This window comes from Nanorana parkeri, unplaced genomic scaffold, assembly GCF_000935625.1.
Source record: "Nanorana parkeri isolate BGI_ZX_2015 unplaced genomic scaffold, ASM93562v1 scaffold119, whole genome shotgun sequence".
Taxonomy (NCBI): Eukaryota; Metazoa; Chordata; class Amphibia; order Anura; family Dicroglossidae; genus Nanorana; species Nanorana parkeri.
The window spans coordinates 2,171,117-2,195,205 of NW_017306387.1; the positions used below are offsets into that span (position 1 = coordinate 2,171,117).

A 24,089-nucleotide genomic window follows, 5' to 3' on the forward strand; every position below is an offset into this window, starting at 1 on the left:
GGGACAATGAGGGCATGCTGGAACTTGTAGTTCACTGTATGACATGAGGCTGTATTAATTATGTCCGCCTGAAAGTACTAGTAATACAATACCCGGGTCCATATTTAATATTAATTGGACCTGGGCAAGAATTTGCTTGTGGGCCTCCACAACCCTCCTGCCTCCAACACCTGCCTCCCCCCACTTCCCAACCCCAGATGCAGCAATACTATTTTTTTCGGACTGAGTGCCTCTTTCTGAAAAAAGTACTCGCCAATACCAATAATCAATACTTTTTTTCAGTGTCGTGACAGTTTTTCTGAAATAATACATACTAGTGGTTTTAGGACAGTGGTGGAGAGCCAGGGCCCTGTCACAGCTGCAACCCTGGTAGATCTGCCACTGGCTCCAATTTGTAGAGGGACTTCAAATCTCAGCAATATATTATACAGCTATGCAAATTACCATCATCTATAGAGGACTACAAATCCCAGGAAGACATTTTACAGCAATGCAGAATACCTACAGCTGTAGAGGACTACAAATTACAGCATTACATTGTACAGCAATGCCGAATAATAATATGAAGCTACATACATACGTAGGGCTGTGTGGGGTCTCCCCAGGGCTGTGTAGAGTTTGACCAAGGCTGTGCAGGGGCTCTCGAGGTTGTGCATTGTCTGACCTGGGCTGTGTGCGGTCTCACCAGGGCTGTGTGCGGTCTCACCAGGGCTGTGCGTGTGGGTGGTGGGAAGGAGGAGATATGCGACTGGCGCTGTAAACAGACAGGCGCCATGAGGTTCCAGCAAGTGAGGGACCTAAGGGAAGCTGAACGTATTAAAAAATGTAATAAATAAGAAAAGTTACGTGTCGGTATTGGTGCTTAGTATTGGGGCATACTGGTTAAAATGCTCAGTATTGGCACCAATACCGACACTGGTATCGGTGCATCCCTAAAAAGAAGCAATTGTGTAATAACATGCACAAAAACAAAAGAAAATAAAAATTTAACGTCCACATGTGCTTAGGTATAAACATACCTGTGGTTGCTGTTTCAAACAGGTTGAATGAATGGGGGAAGGAGGGGGGAGGAAGCTGCCCGCGTTGTTGCAGAGGTGTCCCCTGCTCCCATGAGCTATACAGTGGCATGGGAGGAGCAGTGCAGTGAGGCTCTGTCTGTCTCCAAAGCAGGGAGCCTGTCATGTTTTTTTAGACTGGCCGGCCCGCCCACCCGCGTCGTCAGTTGCTAGGCAGAGGTCGGGTGATCACTGAAGTCCCGATCTCCAATCTCTGCAAGAAACAGCAGGGGGGGGGGAGAGAGAAGGAAACCATGAAGGGAACGGGGGAGGGAAAGAGACCAAAGACTAGGCATCCTGCATCTCCAGGTAGGAAGAAAGAAGATGGGCCCCCTTATGGTCACAGTCCACCCCTGTTCGCCGGATCCAGCTTGTCACTGGCCGGCGCCCCCCCATCTATGCGCCCGGGGCTTTTGCCCCGCCTGCCCCCCCCGGTTGTTACGCCACTGGGGTCTGGGTTATTCTGGCTCCACATCACCCATGAGTATTCAAGCCATCAGTCAAGCAATTCAGGGGGAAATGCACTTTGCCTGCATGATACACCTCACACATCCAGGCAGGGCTGTAGCTACCATGGGGCGAGTGAGGCACTCACCTCAGGTGCAGCTGAGAGGGGGGCACAGCCAGGGCCATCCTGGCTGCGCTCCCCTCGCTCCTGTTGCCATGGCAAGCACAGGGCACCATGGCAAAAGGGGCGCCATGTGGCCAACACAGCCACACCTTGGCAGAGAGAAGAGGGGCAGCACAGGCTCTAGCTTCTCCTCAGATCCCCACTGCTCTCCCCCCACCTGTATGGGCAGAGGCAGCAGGGATCCGATGAAAAATCCGATGAGGAGAAAGGGAAAGACACGCTCGGCCTGGGTCTGACACTTTCTCTCCTCACTGCTCGGCCATCCTGAAGTGACAGCGCTCAAAAGGCAAAAAATTAGTTTTGGACTAAATGAACGGAAACCAAAAATGTTTTAATTACTTTCTTCAAACAAAACAAATTTTTACGCTATTTTGGATTTGTCCATCAGCGCATTCTGCACATGCGCACCTGCAGGTGGGGCACATGACATCACATGATGCAGCGTGTGTGCGGCGTCGAGTGACATCACACGTCTGTTGGGGGGGGGCACAATTTTCTATTCTTGCCTCGAGCGCAAAAGGAGCTAGCTACGGCTCTGCATCCAGGAGACGGGAGGAAGCATGGGCGTTACATTGCAAAGCCAGAAGTGACTCCAGGGGAAATCAGCAGAGCACATGGCCTTGCCACAAGTGACACACAAAATGGCACCAGGAAGCCCAGCCTGCAGTAAGATGAGCACAAGTAAGCAGGGCGACCTCGACTTGTTCCCTGACAAATTGCCTGCCCTGTTTAAATTCCCTAAACGGGAACAAGAGAATCTACAGTCTCTGCTTGACAGATTCCAAGCAGTATTTTAAAAGGCCCTGGTCTCCATTGCACTACACAATTACAAGGTTGTATGAACAATGCAAGCACCATGCTGGAAAGACATGAGGAGGAAATAACCTGAAATCCGAGTCAATACAATACAAATGAGATGGACATGGAACTGTGCAAGGCACTCAAATCTTAGAATCGAGCTGGCTTTCTGGCCAATCAGGAAGCTGGGAGGCAGGTTATTACTCGCCGCCTGTCTTCCTGATTGGCCGGGAAGCCATCTCGATGCTGATTGGCTGGGAAGTCGGTTTCCCGGCCAAGCACAATCAAGCCGGACAGAAAACATGGAGCCGATCATCAGATTGCCCGAGAGGCCGGCTCCATGCCAGCAGAAGCACCAGTATCAGTACTTGGTGTCGAACAAAGTATCGGTACTCATACTCGATACCGAAAAACTGGTATCGGCGCATCCCTAATATTCAGCACTGCTGGAGCTTCTCCTATATGATGCTGTTTACATACCAAGGTAAGACGCACATAGTTGCCACAAAAGACAAAGCCAATGACCACCTCTCTGTTCTAGGCTTCAACAAGGGAGATTGTGACCGATCTTCTTGAACAGGAAAGAACCTCATTCTGGCAACAGGGATTCTTCATTATTGAACCAGCAAAGCCCAATGCAAAGTCACTCCGTATATAACTGTGGCTCCCCCTAGCTGCCACTTGAAATCTTTTCCACAAGTGCCTCCACTAAACAAAAGGGATATTGACTGGCTTTAAACGCTCAATTCCATTTATCTGTGACCTTAAGATAGCTGATCCAGAGGGGCACTACCTACTACTGGTGGGCCAAATCCGTGACTCCTATATTACTATAGTTACTATTAGAGATGCACCAAAATAAATTTCAAAACCGAAGTAAAAAAAATTGTCAGGCCGAAACCGAAAATGTTTTTTATTTTAATTTTTTATATTAAATTTTTTTATACAAATTCATTTTTTTATATGTTTTACTTTACTTTTAGGGACTTCGGGGAAATATTAGGGGTCTAAACAGACCCCTGATATTTCCCTTTTAAAATAGAAAAAGAGATTGAGGACACAAAGTCCTCTATCCCTTTTTCTGTATCCCCTGTTATCAATGAATAGGAATCCTCTATACTGAGTGTTCCTGTTCACTGATAACTTGAGAACATTGTGTGTTTACTATAACCACTAACTATGAATGAACAGGAGGTGATGTAGATCACTTCCCATTCATTCATAATTGAGGATACAGTCAACATGCTATATCCTCAATTATCTACAAACACTCACTGATCGCTGAGTGTTTGCATTGGCTCTCCTCTGACACGCTGTCACAGGAGGCTGAGCGAGCGGAGAAGGGAGGAGAGCTCAGCCTCCGGTGACAGCGTGGTCTGTCTCCGCCCACACACACCTCTGCCGGAGTGTGATAGGAGGCTGAGCGGTGTCTGAGGAGAGATGCCAGCCGCTCACATAGCTCTCCTCCCGCAGAGCTCGGCTGGCTGTCACACATTCTCTTCTCCCCGCTGGCACACAGAGCAGCACCCAGCGGGGAGGAAATAAAGCAGGGATGCGCCGACGTCTCGGCAGAAAAATTGCACTTTTGGCATGTAGCCAAAAGTGCAATTTTCGGACGATATATTGGTGCATCCCTAGTTACTATTTATGCTCCAATAAATGGGTCCCATTTTTCCCATGAGTTGCTCAACTTGATACAGACCAATATTAAAGGCTTCTGACACTTGGGGAGGGGAGGGGAGGGGGGTGATGGTAAGTTGAGCATTTTTTTTCTTGTACGATTAGTGTATGGCCGACTTTAGACTGTATCGTCAGAAATGATAAAGTATTTCTTTTGGAAGATGGATAATAAAGTAGTGGAAAGGTTTTACTGTAAATCCTGGACAGAATACATATGATCAGTAGGACTGCTAGTGTTCCATGCATGTGACTGAAATTACTCTGTAAAGATGCATTGATCTTAACAAAGCATTTCTCTGTCTATATGTTTAGAGAGTAGTCCAAAGAATCTGAATATTTACTGTGTGTCCTTCATACCAATGATACTTGGCACAAAGTCCTATCTGGCATTTTTACAATTGAGTATTCCTTGTTCATAGACGCCATTAAATTGAAACAGGAGAACCAGGATTGTGAAAGGTCTGGTATCAGTTCCATCATGTTCTGAAAACATTTTTTGTTTTTGTTAATGCAATAAGATCCATGGTAGCAAATTAACAAGAGTCAAAAAGCAATGGGCAAGTCCGTACAAAGTGTTCAAATTAAATGTACCATAGTGGTGATTTGTGTTGTTTTCATTTGGTGCCAAAACAATGGTCAGCTAACAAGTATACAACCTGTGGCTCTATCTAAGTGAATGGCCCAAGTCATAAGGATCTCTAGTATTTTTAAGGGGGAAAAAACAGCACAACAATAAAAAAAAAAAACAGTTTGGAAAAAAATAACATTTTATAAAAGCTGCCATTCCATAAAGAGAGGAAAAAACGGTCCAATATTTTATTAGTGAATTATATTTTCCCTCCTATGACATCAAAATACAGTACATATATAATAAAAGCTGCATCTAGTGTGAACAATTTGTATAAGTTGAGAAAAGACAAATGCCTACCAAATTTAAATCTCTAACATACTCTAGAGGTTTTAGGGCATGTGTTGATGGGCTTTGTGCTTGTTTCAGTGGCATTCCAAAATCATTAACAGGTGCATTTGCCTGCAGTTCATCTCCTTCTGACATGCTTCAAGGGGGTTCTGCATTCCCATAGAGTGGTATAAAACTGAAAACCCATGCCGCGTTCTGGGCGGAAGGACACTGAACACGTGGTACAGGAATGCCTTCCGTTCTGGTGCAGTACAATTGGAAAAAATAGTACATGCAGCATTTTTTCCGATCGCACTGCACCGGGACACAGGGCATTCCTGTACTTCATGTTCCGGTGTGGCTGATCACCGGGGGGGGGGCGTGTTTGCGATGCATTTGACATGTATGGCACCTCCATGCCCCCTAGAATGCCATGCCCCCTCTATGCGATCCAGTGCGTTTCGGGCTATAACCGCGCTAGAACGCACTGGATATAGTGTGACGGGGCCCTAAGACTTATGGGATGCAAGTTGTTGAAGAATTGGTTTCTGCGATAGATCTTGGTGAAATATTTACCTGTTCTTGTTAACTGCATCTGTATAGGCACATTTTCATAAATCGTGTCCTCAGAGGATGGGGCCATATTGATGCAGGTTTGGAGCACACATAACAAGCCAAGGGAATATGTATACATTATTAAAGCAGAACTCCAGGCACATCATGAATAGCCGATTAAAAGATAAATTGGAAAAAAAATCTACTTTCCTGCAATACTTGCCTTAAATCCAGAGTATTTCCCCGCAGTACATTTTTGCCACTTGATGTCCTCCTGGAAGTATTCCTGGTTGAATGACAGCCAGCATGATTCAACTTACTTTTTTTGAGCTCAGGCTGTCATGGACCCACCCCCAGCCTGTGACTGGACACTGAAAGAGAAGTAGAAGAGCGATGACCTCATCTGTCATACCTCCTATCAGCATTCTCCTTGTTAGCACGTGAACTTATTAGCTCCTTGCTCTCCCACTCCGAGAACATAACAACTAATTCTCAGTTTAGCTTTTTCCTGCTTTGGGTGGGGGGAGGGTAGGAAAGGAAAGTCTGGGTTTAGAAACTACCCCATAGTGTAAAATCCATGTGTGCGATAACGCGCACTACTGGTAATCACAAATATTTCTCGCAGGCAATTACCCATACACTGCCCAATTGTCTCTGGTTATGGTTGGCATAACTTGTAAGCATGCACACACATTTTTTTATTTCATTTTCTTAAAAGGGATGCTATTCAAATGAATATAATGTAGCAAATCCATGTATACTCATTCTGTTGTATGTGTGTATAATGTGGTGTTCTATTATCTGCAGTGCTAATTAGACTTGTGCGCCTTCAAAAAATTAGTTCTGTTTCGTTTCGGAATACCCGTTATTTCGTAATTCGTAACTGAACTCAATTCAGATTCGGATTCGTACGAAATACGAATTTTCGTTAGTGGCGGTTATATTTTCGTAACTTTACGAACATTCGTTATGATTAAGTTAAAAAGCAAAATAACTTTGTTAATATTGGAGTGGTAGTTTTTTTATCCGAAATACGAATTCCGTTAACGGATTCCGAATTCCGTATTTCGGACTTTAAAAAAAACTACCATCAACTCCAATATAAATGTACTTTGCTTTTTACCTTCAATATAACGAATGTTCGTAACGGAACGAAAATACGTCAACGGAATTTCGTATTGCCTGCCTGTGTGTGTAACTGCGTATTGTAATGCATCAGCAGCAGCGGATCCGTATCTCGGATTTAAAAAAATCTTGTCATGCTGTTCAACCTCATTTACATGGGTAATATTAGTTCCTGTTTCAAAGAAATTCGGATCCGAAATTTGTTAACGGAATTTCGTATTTCGGATATAATTCGGAAACTGCTATTCGGATTTCGGATGCTCCGAAATTCGGAATTTCAGGAAAATTCGTACGAATTTTGATTCGAAACGAATCGCACATGTCTAGTGCTAATGATGCAGGTAAAGTACACCTCTGTAACCTTGTTGGTCTATACAATATGCAGCAATCCAAGAAAAATGGTTAATAAGTTACTCTTGTCCTCCAGTGGTTAGCAAGCATTGACTCTGCTGCAGTAAGGCATTTAGGGAGGAATCAATGAACAGCTGTCACACACAGATACACTGTGACATTTCCTTGTTACTCATACTTTATTTCTCGTTTATGTCATGTTACATCTGCCATGAGCACTTCAGTGGTGTGCCTACTTTATCTCCATTCCAGATTAATTCAAAAGATACCGGAACTTGGTGTTCTGTGTAAACATCTGCCATACCATTGAACAGAATAGACCAGCAGGCTCTGTCAAAAAGTATTAAAGGAGAAGTATTCAGAGAGAAAAATATATTCTTCCCAATACTTAGAGCCATCTCTATGGATCAAGAGCTGAACGAACGTACGTTCAGTGTGTCATTCAGTCATCATCTCCGCAGGGAATCCCCCTCCCCTCTCTCTGTTCCTCCAGTGATCATTGAAGGGACCGGCAGGGGAGGGGGCTAGCACTGGCTCTAGAGAGGCAGAGCCAAGCTGTCAATAAGGCGGCGGGGTGGATTCTGAAAATATTGTCAGGATCTTTCCCGGCAACAGCGCGGCTCTACATGGCCAGCAAATAACAGGCAGTATCCTGCTATATGCTGACTTTGGGTTACATTAGATTAGTAAAATGTCCTCCTGTGAACCAAAAAATGACTAAAGCTAAAAAATAGGTTTTGCTTTATTTCTCTTTTAACACCAACACCATAGCAGACAATATTGTTTTATAAGGAGGAGCAGTTGGATAATTTGTAAAAAAAAAAAAAATTGCTGTAGAAATACAATTAGAATAGGATTAGTTGTGGGGTTAGGCAGTTTTTATGGTGGGAACTTTGATAAATAAGGCCAATAGTCACTGCAGGCAAAATAATTATCAAGTCTTTGCGCTTCAGTATTGGGGAACCCCTGATTTTCTGCAGGGTGTGATATTTTTGGACCCGTAAAACTGTATTCCTTGGATAATAAATTTAATGTCATGTGAGATATATTAAACAAATTATACTCTGCCTTTGCAGAATCCAGTCCGCACCTATGTGAGCAGGACAGTGAAAGGAGCAGATGCTGCAGGCCTGTCCATTAAATTCTCCTTTCATGCAGACTGAACACTAGGCAGTTCTGCTCAATGACAGTGGAAAATTTAGAGAGGTGGATGGAAGGGATGGAAAGCTGAGGCTCATGATATATGTGCATAGCCATGGAAACGGCTGTGCAAAGTGTGTGTTTCATGGTGACAAAGGTGCTGGGAGCTTGTCTCTTAGAAACCACTCAAATGCCAACAAAAGGTGCATGTTTATCTTCATGGTCAGCAGCCTTGGTGCTTTTGTCTTCTCATTTCAGAGACTGTGTGTGAGCAGAACAGATGGTTCCAGGGCACAGGGAGTCATTCCTAATTCACTGATTCAAGCAATTTTTAAAGAAGGTTAATGATAAAATTATTTCTCATAGTGAGGGATTTATGCACAAGGTTGTAGAGGCCAGGGACTGCACCGTCTGATGTATATATATATCCCTTTAAACAATTGCTGCAGTGATCATTAAAATCACACATTATTGTTTCTCTTCAGATACAACGTATGCTGGTGTTGCAGGTACCACCTATACATTTATAGTGTCACATTAGAACAGGCAGTCGGGTAATTCCTATTTATTTCATATCTTTTATACGTTTCACACATCTTGGAAAGTTCATATCAAATCAAATATTTATTTAAATGTGATTTTTTTTTTTTTTAACCTGCAGTTAAATATTTTTAAAAATATATTTAGTACTGAAGAAGTACGATTTGGGTAATCCGGTTACAGTCTATATTATACTTCCAATCTATTTTTAGCTGTCATTTAAAGCAGTGTCTAGATGTGTGAGATACTCCAATGCCATCAAATTGTTTTTGCCAGCTTTACAGATTGAGACAGGTCGGCTTTGTCAGGATCATGGGATTTTTCCAAGACAGGACTAGCATTGGGGACTTCTCAGCTAAAGAAAGCTGATTTATTCTGGAGGATCTACTAAAAATATTTCATTTTAAAAAAAAAACCTTTTCATTACAAAAGATCAGAGGGGGGAACAAAGAAAAAGGGTAATAAATAAAACAAACCATATAAGTACTAGAAACCAGTCTAAAGAATATATTTCCTTGTACTGTTTTGAGTAAAGACCAAAATACAGGTTACTGTCTGCAGTGGCCCCCAGGGCTGCATGGTAAGTGACAAAGAGCCACAGGTTGGAACACAAGGTTATTACATAGCAGGGGGCAGTATAATATGCAGTCCAATCAAACTGTTCTCAGGCACTTGCGTCTACTGCCAGGGTCATAAATACAAACTTCAGCTCAGCCTCACATTTATGTTTAGCCCATGCAGAGAGGTGGCACAAACAGAACCCTCATCGCCGGCTTACCAGGGCAACAGGGAATAGGGAAAGTGTATTTTCACTGTTTGATCACTGATCCCCCTGTAGTTGGTATCCGTTTGTGAGCTCATACACATAATTTGGCAACGGTCATCTCGTATGTGTGTTTAGCCTTCTGCGCTAATAAAATGTACGTGAGAATTTGATGCATTGCTAAATTCAATTCATTGGATTTCAATTTGAGTGATCAGTAATACAAGTGATCGTCCTAGATTGCCATTAATGAGAAAACTGAGTTTTTGTAGATTTGTATACTGTAGCTTTATTGTCTGAGCAATCTGTTTCTCCTTGTGGAAGAATAAAAGCTGGACCGAGGTCAATATGTTGCTGTTGGTTTTTCAGTAGCGTGATGCCTGACATTTCATGGGCAAGAATAGATTGACTGTACAGAATTTAGCTCAGTGTATTCTAAGACAGCAGAAAATAGTCTCTTTTAATAAGCGCTGAAGTCATATGATGAATAGAATTAAATGGCCCTGATGGAAACCTATTTATAGCTCCTGTAACTACCACTAGTATTTACACTGACTTGTACATACACAACATTATTTGAAGGTGAGCTGTAGGTTTAAATCTAAAAGAAAAGTAAGAGCATGGGTACTGGAGCTGTGGTCTTTCTTGCAAATAAGAATGCCCTGACGACAGGAACATACATTGCATACCATGCAGTCTATGTTCATTGTTCAGCTTCTTCTGAAGCACTGCTCCTATAACCACTATTATTGGTGTCCCCAAGCTGCTGTCACGTAGTTGGGGTCTGCGTCAAGATGTCTTATAGAGATTGATGGTCAGTTCCAGTTCTAGAAAACCTCTATGCAAAATAATTTGTAAGGAGTTAGTACAGTAAACTCCCCGTTATACGGCATCCACGGGGATTGGTAGATTCTGGATAACTGTAGTTTCTGGCTGCTTGAGAGTTACTATCAAACATAGGTCTAACTAATGCCATACCCCATACTATACCATAACATAATCTCTTATTGACTTCATATCAACATTGAAATGCAGTACTGTAATACAAAGCAAATTAAGACAAATAGACACACAATCATTTTCAGGATATAACATGCCGCAGAGCAGTGAGTACACAGGGATTTTTTTTCTGGTTAGATGAGAGTTCTGGTTAGTTGAATACTGGATAACTGAGAGTTTACTCTCTCTCTCAGCATACTCGCGCGTCAGCTCCACCCCTCTGACCCCCACAGGACCACCTTTAACCACATTATAAAAGACAGCCCCCCCACCCCCTGTTGTCTTTCCGTCCTCACTCCAGGCCACGACAATCTTACTGAAATTCTATGGAAATCCTCCCTACTATTCCGAGCCGTGTTCAGCCTCTCCAAGATTGGATGACCCCTCTGCTGGTTGTAAAGCTCCTTGGGAGTGGGTTCTCTGGGTATGGGGGTATAGGTTTTCAGAATAAACTTCTGATTGAACCTGGCAGGGGAGCTGCTAGCCTGTCTATTCTATTTTGTTACATGTCTCCTCCTTCCTGTGCTGCGGCTGAGGTTGTCCTCAGTCTCGGACGGTCCGTTTCCATAGCTGCGGTGGGACGCTGTACCACAATACAAGTGCGTCCTCGTGTGTCCTTCCTCAGCATCCTCCCCCCTTGAGCTACACAACCATGAAGGTTGTCATGGAGGCGGCGGGACGCAGGGGGAGGAACCGGAATGCTCGGCAGGACGCTGCTCCCGAGTCTGCTGTCTCTGTGGTCCTGGCTTCATTAAAATTGCCTGGAGTTAAAGGTGGCCTCTCTGGCTCTGAGAGCCTTCTAACTCATCCTACTACATAAGCAAGTCAGGCTAATGATGGACAACAGGACAGCTGTCTCTTATATGGTGAGACAAGGAGGGACCAGGAGTATACCGCTACTATGCTTGGCAAATAAGATTTTTTTCTTGGGTGGAGAGTCATGTACTAGCAATTACGGAAGCCTACCTGCTGGGAGTGGAGAACAGACTGGCAGATCATTTGAGCAGGGTGTTTCCAGACGACCATGAATGAGGGATGAATTTGAAATACATGAGGCCTGTATTCCAGAAGTGGGGGACCCAACTTGTCGACCTGATGGTTACACTGCAGAATGCAAATGTTCCCCTATTTTTCTTTTTCGAGGGGCAGATGTCGCATGGCGCTGGCCCGAGATGCGTTCTCCATAGTATGGAACTTTCCCCTGGCCTATTTGTTCCCTCCATTGCCTTTAGCCCTCAAGCGTTGCAAAAATATCTACCAGGAGGTGAGGATAATTCTAATTCTACCATTCTGGCCAAAGAGGCCTTGGTTCCCGCTTCTGCAACAGATGGAGGTGGCTCCTCCGTGGTTTTTCCCAGACAGGAAGGACCTTCTGGTGCAAGGACAATGGCAACACCCCAATCCCAAGAGACTGCATCTGGCAGAGATGGAGAGACCAGGGCTTATCACTTTAATGCAGTCCAGAGGTCTGTGTACAAATGCAACATACTCCAGGATTTGGAATAAGTTTCTAAAGTTTGCAGATCAAAATCAGTTTTCTCCCTTGCAGGCAGAACTTTCTGAGATACTTGATTTCTTGGAGTCAGCCTTAGATGCTGGACTGGCATACAATTCATTAAGAGTCCAGATTTCAGCTTTATTTGCGTAAATTGGAGTCACCTGGGCAGACAATCCATTGTTAAGATTTATGAGGGCGCCCTGAAATTGCGACCTCTGAGGAGATCTTTTTCCATCCTGTGATTTGGACCTAATCCTGCAGACCTTTACAGCTTCTCCGTATCATCCTTTAACTGAGTGCACTTTATGGTCCCTCATGCTAAGATTAGTGTTCCTGACGGCTATAACCTTGGCAAAGAGTGTCAAAGCTGGCAGCACTTTCATATAAAGAGCTCTTTTGTTTTCTATTAGAAGATAAAGTAATTTTAAGGCCATCTCCCAAGTTTAGCCCAAGGTGACTTTGGATTTTCATGCAGACTGGGAGATTATCCTACCAGGATGTAAATGCCTACCGGAAAACTTGAACGTGGACCTCTTGCCAGCTTTGGATTTAGTTGATATATTGAAAGAATATCTTCACGGGACTATTAAATTTCAGAAATCTGATAAGACTATTCGTGTTGCCAAGGGGCCCCAAGAAGGGGTGTGAGGCGACTCCAAATAAACTATCCATGTGGATCCATGCAGTGATCAAGGCGGCATATGTAAAGCAGGGTGTTAGGATTGTGGTGTGGGCCCGAAGTGACGAGAAGGACCTCCCTTGCAACCCCGTCTGACCACTGGGGTTGAAAACAGTGTGCTCAGGCAGGAGATGCACGGGTGCCAGATGCGGATCCTTGGTCACAAGGTTGATTGGCCACCTGACAGAATAGTCCGTCGTGCTTGAAGGGGTAAGCCAATGGGAGCGTCAGAGACAAGCTGGGTCAATAACAGGCGGGCAGCAAGGTACAAGGGGTTAATCCAGAGAGAGCATCCAGAGACAAGACGGGTCAATAACAAGCGGGCAGCAAGGTACAAGTGGTTAATCCAGAGAGAGCGTCCAGAGACAAGCCGGGTCAATACAATAATAGACAGTATCAATAGGATAGGGACAGGAGCAAGGAGGGAGAAATCGCCAGTAAAACAGAAACAGGAGCACAGCAGGGACCTCCAGTGCTGGCTGAAGATCACTCAGCACTGAATTGGCGTCCTGCTTAATATAGGCCGAGGATGCATCTCTACGCATGCACCAGCGTGATGTCACCGGCCCGTATCGGCGCAATGACGTCACGCCGCGCAGGGCGGTTCCCGCCGGGCCTTCTGGCATCTGCGCAGCCGGTGGACGTCCCCTCTGTGTGCGTCCCCGCACAGGGACTCGGAACGGGGCTCGGCATGTCCCACGGACCTGACACAGGGTCTTACTCCTCCGGCGGAAGTGCGAGCCCACTCGACTAGGGGAGTAGCAACTTCTTGGGCATCATATGCCAAGATATCCATGGAGGATATCTGCAAAACAGCTCGTTGGAGTTCACAGAACATGTTTGTGAAACATTACAAAGTAGATGTGGCAGCACCTAAGCTGGCCAGATTTGGGTCCTCCTTCCTTTCTTCAGCTAGGTCCAAATGAACTCTTTCTATTTTTGCAGCATTCCAGTGTTGTATTTTATGTATGGTATCTTATTTTCCCTCCCTTTTAGTGGTAAGCTTGCTGTATCCTGTGAGTATGCTGACATGAGGTGAGCCAGGAATACGGAAAATTGTTATACTTTACCGTAATTTTCTTTTCCTGGCTCATCCTCATGTCAGCATAAGTTCCCTCCCCTTGGGAGCTTGTTGCTCGTCTTGTTAGTGAACAGGGGGTTGGAGGGGGCTGACTTTTATGATCTGGATAGAGGTGGTCCTGTGGCTCAGAGGGGTGGAGCTGACCTGTGAGTATGTTGACATGAGGGTGAGCCAGGAAAAGAAAATTACGGTAAGTATGATAACAATTTTCCCTAATATATACACACACACACATTTTACAAGGCCTTTAAATCTGTAGTCAGCCATTATCTATTGCACCATCACACTGTTACTGACAAAGACATCCCATTACAAATTACCTGTGGCACACACAACATGTTGAAAACCAACATTTAGATAAATACAAGGGATCATTGAAATGGCAGCACTTACAACATTTGGAAGCAGGTTGAAGGTCCGTTGGACTGGTTTGTGAATCTGCACCATATCCCATGCTGTCTGTGAATATTGAGTATTGCAGTTCAGTATCTGTATAGTTTCTGGCTCAGACTGGATATTGTTTTACTTTACTGCTTAGTCATCAGTTAATTTAAAAAAAAAGGTCCTGGGCTTGGAAAGTTCACATGCTGAAGATCCCAGATTCAGTGTAGAAATCCTGCCAGACAGTAATAAAACAGAACATTGTAAGATTTAAGATTACACTGTGGAATATTTTTGTCTCCCGGCCACAGGGCTCATGTTCAGTTCCACATTAAACAGATAATATTTAATTTACCATGAAACATACCTGCGCTTTATCTGGTTAGTTTCTAATTCTGGAAGGCAGCTTCTAGTTTCCAATTTCAGTTCAGTTCAGACAGATAGCCCAGTTTCTCAAAAATCTATAAATCCGCATTGCAATTGTCTTTCAAAAGTAATTCATAGACACGAACTACTATGGAAAGTTGACTGAGGGTAAACCTCAGGTTTCATGCTTCAGAATGTAGATGTATCCGCACTCCAAGAATTCTGTTAAGCTGGGACCTTTAGAAATGGGAATATATATAGGTGTTCATTAACCACAAATGCTGACCCATTTCTCACACACATAAGCTTAAAGTGTATCTCTAGCCAAAACTCTTTTTTTAGTTTTAGAATTGAGAAAGGTTAGAACCCCTGTCATGTTTTACTGCTATCCATGGCTCAGTTAGAGAGATTACCCTTCACTTTCTTTCCCTGGATGTTTTACCAGACAGGAAGTGAGGGATTACCTGCACCAGGCAAGCAGACAACAATAAAATGCTGACAAAACTCCCAGCATTCCCCTACTTAAAGTGACATTAAACTCTGATTTTTTTAACATAAAACAATACTGTAATGTGCGCCTTACTGTAATCCATGGTAGTTTCCCTTCTCTTTGCTGCTCTTCCTTTTAAATCTGTATCTCTTCGCATGCTTGGGGAGAACTTCCCTTTGCAGCAGACTGCCTTGTCTCTGAAATGGATACATGTGGTCCTTGTGAAGGTTCACAACCTGAGCCAGCACTACAGGAAGAGGCACTCAGCTGCAAAGGGAGGTTCTCCCCAAGCATGAGAAGAGATACGGATTTAAAAAGAAGAGCAGCAAAGAGAAGGGAAACTACCATGGATTACAGTAAGTCACACATTACACTATTGGTTTATGTTAAAAAATCTCAGGGTTTAATGTCACTTTAACTTTAAAAAAACCATGAATTCTTCTGTCTTTGTTGCTTGTAGATAGATTTTCCCTCATTTCCTGTCCTGAGGACAATCTTTTTCCCAGACAGAAAGTAAAGAAATCTGTCCAACGGAGCCACTGATGGCAATAAATCCTAAAAGGAGTTCTGATCCTTTCCCACCACTCTATCCAAACCTGAAAAAAGTTTTGGCTATAGATCCACTATAGATATACATGAAAATACAGGTCACAGATTAGCAAGATCCTTAAAGTAAGCATGGCGTGCTCCTTCTGCACACTAGCTGTATGCTGAGAGATTGGGATCTGAGCAACCTTTTCTCTCATGGCAATCCTTGAGAATCCCAAAAGGGAGCACTCATCACACATTTCTGGTGCACAGTACATATATTAGATTGTATTGTTCTCAGTTGTATTTCAGTAAACAAAGTACATTGCAGTTGTTTTGAGCTTTATTGCATACTTCACCCAGCTCCATGCTAAGAAAGGTGCTCATCCGACCACAAAGAGCAGGCACCAGATCTAAATTTGCCTCCATCACTTAATGAATACTTTGGCCTTATTTGAAGCCATCTGCTAAGGAGCACACCACCAGGTTTTATGCATGAGATTCAGATGCGATCCCTTGGTACCATTATGGAAGTTCCAGTGATCAAACCCTAAACTACTATACCCAAATTTTACAAAGTTGTGTGGAGTGGCTTTTTTTTTTTTTTACACAAGGGCTTAGAAACAGGAGAGACAGCAGGGAGTGTTGGTGTACAAAATCTACGAAGCCTTTTGGTTCAGCAAAAACACATTTTTATGCAAGTATTCACTTATTTCTGCATGTTTCCTTTTGTATTTACAGGGCAGCCATGTATCACAAACAGTCCCGGCATGATGCATGCTTATTTTGTTATAATGGTTTACCAACAGAGCAGTGATTTGGTGCCTAAAACTAGGCAGGGTTTGGGCATTTGGAAGCGTGGTTTCAACAAGCATTTTATAAATTGGTTTCATTAAAACAGATTAAGAGATTTTGTAAATGTATTTTTTACAGTTGAGCAGTTTAATGATTATAATTGTGGTTTTATTTTATGTACAGATAGTGAGATGATTCCTCCGGATTGTGTACGGCCAAGATCATTTACTGCAATACCACGGCCATCTCTAAGAAGAGAAACTGAAGACACCCGCTTGTCTGTCAGCCTGTGTGACCTGAACTTGCAAGAAGAAAACTTTCAGTCCATGTCCACCATGTGTCCTATCCCACAAAACTCACTCAACTCTCAACATTCCCATCTGCTTCCCACACAGCTGGAGAGTGATCTCCGGTTCCATCAGCTTAGAGGGGCTCACATCAAAACGTTAGATGATCAAACTGTGGCCAGGCTGGAGCATGCCCGAGAAGAGCGAACTTTAGTGTTCACCAACAGACCACTGCGAATTAACGAAACCATATTTGTCAAGATAAACAAATCTAACTCTGCGAGGTCTGGGACTCTGTCTTATGGTGTGACATCTTGTGATCCCAGCACTTTGAGACCAAGTGACCTTCCTTATAATCCAGAGTCTTTGGTTGACAGAAAGGAGTTCTGGGCAGTATGTAGAGTTCTGGTTCCTCTTCAGAGCGGGGACATCTTGGGGTTTGTGATAAACACAGAAGGTGAACTACATTTAAGTCACAATGGCAGTAGCACTGGAATGCAGGTCTGCGTGGACTGTTCTCAACCATTGTGGATGTTCTTTGGTCTTCATGGAGCCATCATGCAAATACGTATATTGGGTAAGGCCTTCTGTTTTTCATTATTAGATGTGTATTTAATGTACTACAATCATTCTGTTATAAACTTTGTTTGACATCCTCATTCTTACAGAAACTGACTAGAACTTGGTTATTAAACCTACAGGGAAAAAAAACCCAGAGGTGTTGCCCCCAGCCAATTATGTGGGTGCAAAAGCATGATACCCACCATAGCATTCCTGAGGGAGAAGTATTTGAAATGTTTCCTCTTCCTCCTCTTGGTATGCACCATTTCATACATCAGTCTCCTCATTATTTTAATGTTAATTTCCTGAGGCTTTCTGGTGAAATCGTTGCATGAAATACTCTAAGACATTTGCATTCTTTTTATCTGTGTATCATGCAACAACTGCTCATTGTGCTTATGAACCTTAATGATTAAGTTATTAGTATAAATTACCAGTAGACTGAATTGAACCCGGAAAGTCCAATAGTAAGACTTTACAATTCATAATGAACTTAGTAATGTATTCAGTGAAAACAATTCTTTTTTTTTTCCAGAATAAGTTTTTATTTGTGTCATTTCACATACAATTCCATAAATTACAGAATGATATCATTAACCTCTACATATATGGCTATTTCATGTCTAAAATTTCTTAATTTATTCTTAATTACAGGTGAAAAATATATCATAACAGATGAAAAATACTAGTACTTGTGACTAAATAAATAATAAACCAACCTTTCACCATTACTTGTTTAGCCATAAAGAGAGAGGGCAAAGAGCATTATACGGTCTGAGATGCCACTCAATTACGGCCCCATACCTTTTCTCTTCCCCTGTTTATTCATAAAAAAACCCTATCATACCCACTCCTTCATCCATTCCCCCCCCCCCATCGGTCAGGTCAGTCAGGTCTGTTCTTTGCTGTCGGTTTCTTCTATCTCAATCCATGCTTGTTGAGGCGAGGTGTGGGAGCTACAGGTGTACACACCTTACACCGCCATTGTCCCTGGGCCACTCCCCCCCTCAATTCTTGATACCTTTCCATTAACAACAACTTTCTGATATTGAGCTGTACGTGTGATTGTTGTAGCACTGTGTTAATAATGCATTTACCACCTCATATATTATTTATTACTTCTGTCAGAGGAAGTAGTGGACATGAATAAACATTATACTGGAAAGAGTGAAGAAAATTAAACTCAGAAACTAAAAAGTGTGCTAGATTGTGTAGCCACGGCATAAAATCAACCTAATTCACTGTGGAAATGAGTGGAATGTAAAGAGGTTACAGCCAACCAGACCTCACCAAATAGTAGCAAAGTACTTTACTATTGCTGGAATTCCTCAATGTGTGTTTTATGTATTGTGTATTAACGTGTGCCAGTCTTTTATATGGACTGGATACAGCAATATACAATAGTTTTCTAAATATTCACCTAATACCCTCCTTCCTACAATGTCAGCCATCCCTCCCCACTATTACACCAAGTCTCCCCTACTATTACCCACCCTCCTGCATTGTCAGTCAGCCTGCCCCCCCTTCCCTTCCCTACCACTATCACCCAAAACCATCCTTCTGTACTGTACATAATCAGCTTTTACAGCACTTGCACTACCCCTACTTTCAGAACTCATCACATCTCCACCACCACTATACTTACCACTCACTGTGCACGAAACTCCCTTCTCTCAGAACCCACTGCAATTGCAGCTTCCTCCACTCAACACCCACTACACCAACCACCTAACAGGCCCACACTCTTTTCTCACCACTGACCATGCAACCCACCATGCCTGCACACCTGCAGCCCCCTCTCATCTTAACACCCACCATGCCTGCACACCTCCTTCTCTCAGCACACATGTATTCTGCAGCCCCCCCATTATTTCATCACTCACCTTCCTGCTTTCCCTTTCTCTCACTATACATCAATCCGACACCCACCACGTTGCACCACTACTCCTTTTAGAATCCACAGTGTCTGCAGCACCCCCTTCTCTCCACATCCAACATGCCTGCAGCCACTTCTTTAAACATCCAACAAGCCTGCAGCCCCCATCTCTTTGGGCCCCTCCTTTCTCAGCACCAATTGCACCTGTAGCCCCACTTTTCTCCGCATTGACTGTACCTGCAGCCCCCTTTCTCTTAGCACCCATATGCCTGCAGCTTACCTTCTCTCACCACCTTCTGTGCCACTGTGCACACCCCCAATTCATATCGGCATTCCCCCTTCCCAGCTTTCACCAATGCATCTTTACAACTCCCCAAACCCTGACCTATGGCCTGCATGCAACCTCCCTCCTCTCCTACCCCCGTACCAGCACACTTCCACTCTTTTCTCACCCCCACCTTGCTCCTAGATCTGACATACATAATCCACTCTCCCACTCTTTATAATGTCCCCGAATTCCATTCATACCTCAAAGCTGGAGGGTGAAGGATGTTTTAAATTAGTTAACCTTTTCATTTTTGTATAAAAACGTGAACTTGCCCCTCAACAGGACGCAAATAAGAGAAATTCATTAGTATACGAACAGACTGCACTATCCAGAGAATTCCAATACTGCAGACTTTATTAAAATTCACAGCAAATCCAGTATGTCAGTGAAAAAGTGTATAAAGCTACAAATGCCAGCACTGCACACCCCCAACCAACTACAACCTCTCACATGTTTCACCCGAAGGCTTTTTCATAGAGGTAAAAAAGCCTTCAGGTGAAACATGTGAGAGGTTGTAGTTGGTTGGGGGTGTGCAGTGCTGGAATTCTCTGGATAGTGCGGTCTGTTTGTATACTGCTTTTCATTTTTGTATAAAAACTAAGGTGGAAAGGTGGAAATGCACCTATTGGACCAGCACCTGGGGAGTCCTGATGGTGGCTAAGGAATTGGAGCGGTGAGATTTATTTTGGCTCTACAAGAGAAATTCATTGTTAGGATTTACCTACCCTTTAAGTTCCTCCAGCCTCTATTGATTTGTTTTATCCCCCAGTCCTTTAGCTTATCAAATAGCTTACCATTTGTGCAGATCAACAGTCACCTTCTTGATCTGCACATAAATGAAAAAAAGTAAATATGACACAAGAAAGTTGTTATAGGGAGATATAGGGCAAGTTCTTGTCATTTTGACAGCTGGGATTAGCAGGCACTAGCCACGGAAGGAAGGGCTCAGGTGCGGAACTACTGGAGGTGCAGCCCACTGACAGGGGGGAGGTGGAGGAGGCAGGGGCTGGGGCCCAGTAGCGCCGGTCCGGCGGTGGAGGAGGCTAGCAGGTGAGAAGCTGCATGTGCAGGGAAAGGGACCCCGACCAGCCCACCTGAGACCCTGAAGATCCCACCATAGAGAGTATCCCTGGGCTGTGCAGGATATATGATGGGCTGTGTGGGGTCTCAGATGGGCTCTGCAGGATCTCCAGTGCGTCCAGAGTCCAGTGCGTTGCCATGTCCAGAGTCCAGTGCGTTGCCATGTCCAGAGTCCAGTGCGTTGCCATGTCCAGAGTCCAGTGCGTTGCCATGTCCAGAGTCCAATTTATATACTGTTCTACATTGCTGTACAATATATTGCTGGGATTTGTAGTCCCCTACAGCCGGTGCCATTCTGCATTAGAGTGTAAGTTTCTCTGTTCAGAAACTAATGTGACTGGCTCAGTGTTCTCTGTACAGCACTGTGGTATATGTCAGAGCTATATAAATGTATAATAATAGTGTGAGACTGTGGGAAGACATTAGAGTGTAAGCTCCTCTGGTGCCGTGACCGCCGGGGTGGTTGGAGGACCAGTGAGATCCACCCCCACCCCGGCAGGGGGCACCCAAGATAAAATCTTGCACCTGGGCCCTTTATTCCTTAGGTCTGTCACTGGAAGGGCTGAAGGATGTACAAGGTATATCTTTTGTCTGTAAAGTGTATATAAACTTGTATTTGCTCTATTTTGATCCGTTAAATGTACTATTGAAAGGGTTTGGTTGTGTCTGTTCAATAAGTGCAAAAAATGCCAAAAATCTTGTGAGTTTATAGCTTCCTCTGCTGTTATATTGTTACTAGCCATTTATTTGGACTACAAAACACCTACCACGTGTTATAAAGAAGAGGGGGATGTTTTCTTTCTGTAGTCCTGTCTTAAAGTGACAACACTTCTACTACATGGATTGTGTACAGTTAGCGAGCGTTGTCACTTTAGGACAGGAAGTGTGTTATTTGCAAGATGAACAGATGAAAAGCCTGGTACGCTGCAATATATGATATTTTTGTTCCTAGATTTAGATACTTAATCTGGTCAAAATGTTTATTTTTAATTTAGGTTTCTGTGAAATCAGAGATATAACGTCCCCACCATTTGTCAGCACAGAAATTAAGATGAAAAAAGCTGACTGAACAAGCTGACAATACAATACATGTGTTAGTGTGATCGAGATAACCGGATACCACAGCCTATGTGCATGTGATGGAACTGAGTATCGCTGCTCCTGGTCCCAGATCTCCCTCGACAGAATCTCTCACCTTCGCTTGTCCTTATTTTTTCTGTTCCATCAATGTTTATTGATTTTCAAAGTTTTCAAACAAGGAATGTAAATACAACATAGTAGCAACATAGTAGTGAAAGTACAGATTGATCAGTGTTGCATATACAATTAAAATGTACAAAATTCAAATCAAGTCATGCAACTATTAAACCCTATCGGGCTATCAGGATATATATTAATCAAGATGATACATTAAAAAAAAAAAGGTGGATAAACATCAATGAGGGCCCTTGCAGCACTCAAGCCCTGTCAAGGAGACTCAAGGTAAAGTAATGTAGAGGGAAAGGGGAGTAAATCAGGGAAGAAAAGCAAGCAGGAATGGTAAGGGTGTGGGACAGGGACTGGGCCTACATCTATGTCAGGGACATCATGTGGTACATACTCAATGGGCATAGCAGGAATATGGGAACTCAGAGGACAAGCGAGTCTAAGTGAAAAGTGGAAGGCATGTAGGAAACGATCAATGGTTCCCAAATCTTCTCAAATATGGGAAGGGTGTCTGACTGGACAGCCGGCATTTTCTCAAAGAACATGACTTGTGAGACCCTATGCTTGACTTCCGAAAAGGGGACTGTGGGGGAGCGCCAAGCTCGTGCAATCACCCGCCTAGCTTCAGTAAAAATATGGGTAACCAGCCGAAACTGAGTCTGTGTGCAGACCACCGTTTTTTTTACCAACAGTGCTTAAGTTGGTTAAGTGCTCCCTAGAAGTATGAATCAGTTGATACACCCTAGACCAAAAGGGGCGGATCCTCGCTTGTCCTTATTTTTTATGAATATTTAAGATACCACAAGCTAAATTAATTCAATGCAGAGAGCTAAGTAAAGCTGGCCATACACTGGTAGATTAGGGTCGGCGATCATACCAACGTTCATATGATAATGCCATCAGAACATTCGATGCTGCCATCAGAGACTTGATGAATGTTGTTTGATTTAGAAATGAAGTTTCCCAAATAAAATGAAACAAATTGACTGTTTAGAATATTGTTAATTTCAGAAAACCTTTTTTATTCTTTCAATTTCTTATTAGGAAATGGAACAAACATTGTAAAAATTAATTGTTTCAAACACAATTCTACCGTGTATGGGCAGCTTAGGACTCTTGAAGGTAAATTCATTAAGTACAGAGAGAGTAGGAAGCCATTTGCTGGTATATTTCCTATAAATCATTGTAAACTGACAAGATGCCCCCACTTCCTAATGAACAAACAGACTAAATGGTTCCTCATCCAGCATATCAGGGGTCTTTCTACTGTGTAGTCTACAATTACACTTAAATTAGGGGATTTGACACTGACAAAGAAGCAAGGGGTAGTTGAATGTTTCAAGCAAATTCCGTGAGACATATCTATCTTATTTTTCAGTTCTATAAACTAGAAGCCCCCAAGCTGTGCTGGAATTGGTAGCTGAAGCATCTGGCTTATATCACTACAGCATGTGCTTGTTCAGTGAGCAGCAAGAACACTTGTACCAACAATGACAAATAGGACCCTCGGTTATGTGCCCATACAGAAGCCCGACTCAGTGCTTGTCATACCCCATTATTGAACATTATCTTTTCATTTTTCCTCATTTTCAGTAATTGATTATGGGCACTTAGTGGAATCTGTCTGAGCAGTCATTGTAATCTATCAGCCCTGAATAGGACTTCCTCCTAGACCAACTTGCCTGCAGCCATCTCTCACACTGGAGCTTTTGTGCATGCATTTAGCCAATGTAGTATACCAGAGGCTTCTGTTATGTGTTGTAATACACATAGTTCATGGATGTGGTATAGTTTTACTGAAGAAAGAATCGGATAATATGCTTTGATCTTAATTACAGTTTCCCTGATCCTTCCATGTGCTGCAACTACTGTGAAGAAATCTTACACTTCAGAAATTTTAATACCTAAAGTAAGCAATAATCTTATTTTCCAGGCTCCACAGTATCATCATCTGACCATCGAGACATATCAACACCAAGTTCTCCAACGTCTGTTCCCAGCACCCCAACAGCCCTGTGCAGCGGTAGCTCTGACCCTGTGTTGAACACATGTGTGCCAGGGCCCCTTTGTAATTCCATAAGTGGTAAGTACACAAGATGTTGCTGTACACCATGACAACAGAAAAGGAATATTTATGTAAAGATCACAATCTTATGGGGATACACTGTCATTGCTTGAATGGTTCAGCAAGCATTCCGGGTGAGCTGTGCATGTGGAGTTGTTCCCCCATTCATTCCTATGGGAAGGCTGTCGACCATTAAGACCAACAATCAACGGCCTTTACATAGCAATGAATGGGGGCTCTATTGCTAATGCGTGGGCTAACTGGAATGCTTTCTATGGAGAGACTGTTTAGCTTTCAGCAGCCCCACAGTGATTGTGGACAGGTAAGTGGCAG

The 24,089-nt window shown here is 43.3% G+C and overlaps 1 protein-coding gene across 2 annotated transcripts in view; it reads left to right on the forward strand.

The window, feature by feature from the left end:
- The window catches only part of NEURL1 (neuralized E3 ubiquitin protein ligase 1), a 182,485-nt gene that overhangs the window by 156,184 nt on the left and 2,212 nt on the right, over positions 1 to 24,089 (forward strand). For both annotated transcript variants that reach the window (XM_018553409.1, XM_018553411.1), the window contains exons 4-5: positions 16,537 to 17,217; positions 23,625 to 23,774. In XM_018553409.1, coding sequence (XP_018408911.1) covers positions 16,537 to 17,217; positions 23,625 to 23,774 — 831 coding nt within the window. The remainder of the gene's footprint in view (positions 1 to 16,536; positions 17,218 to 23,624; positions 23,775 to 24,089) is intronic.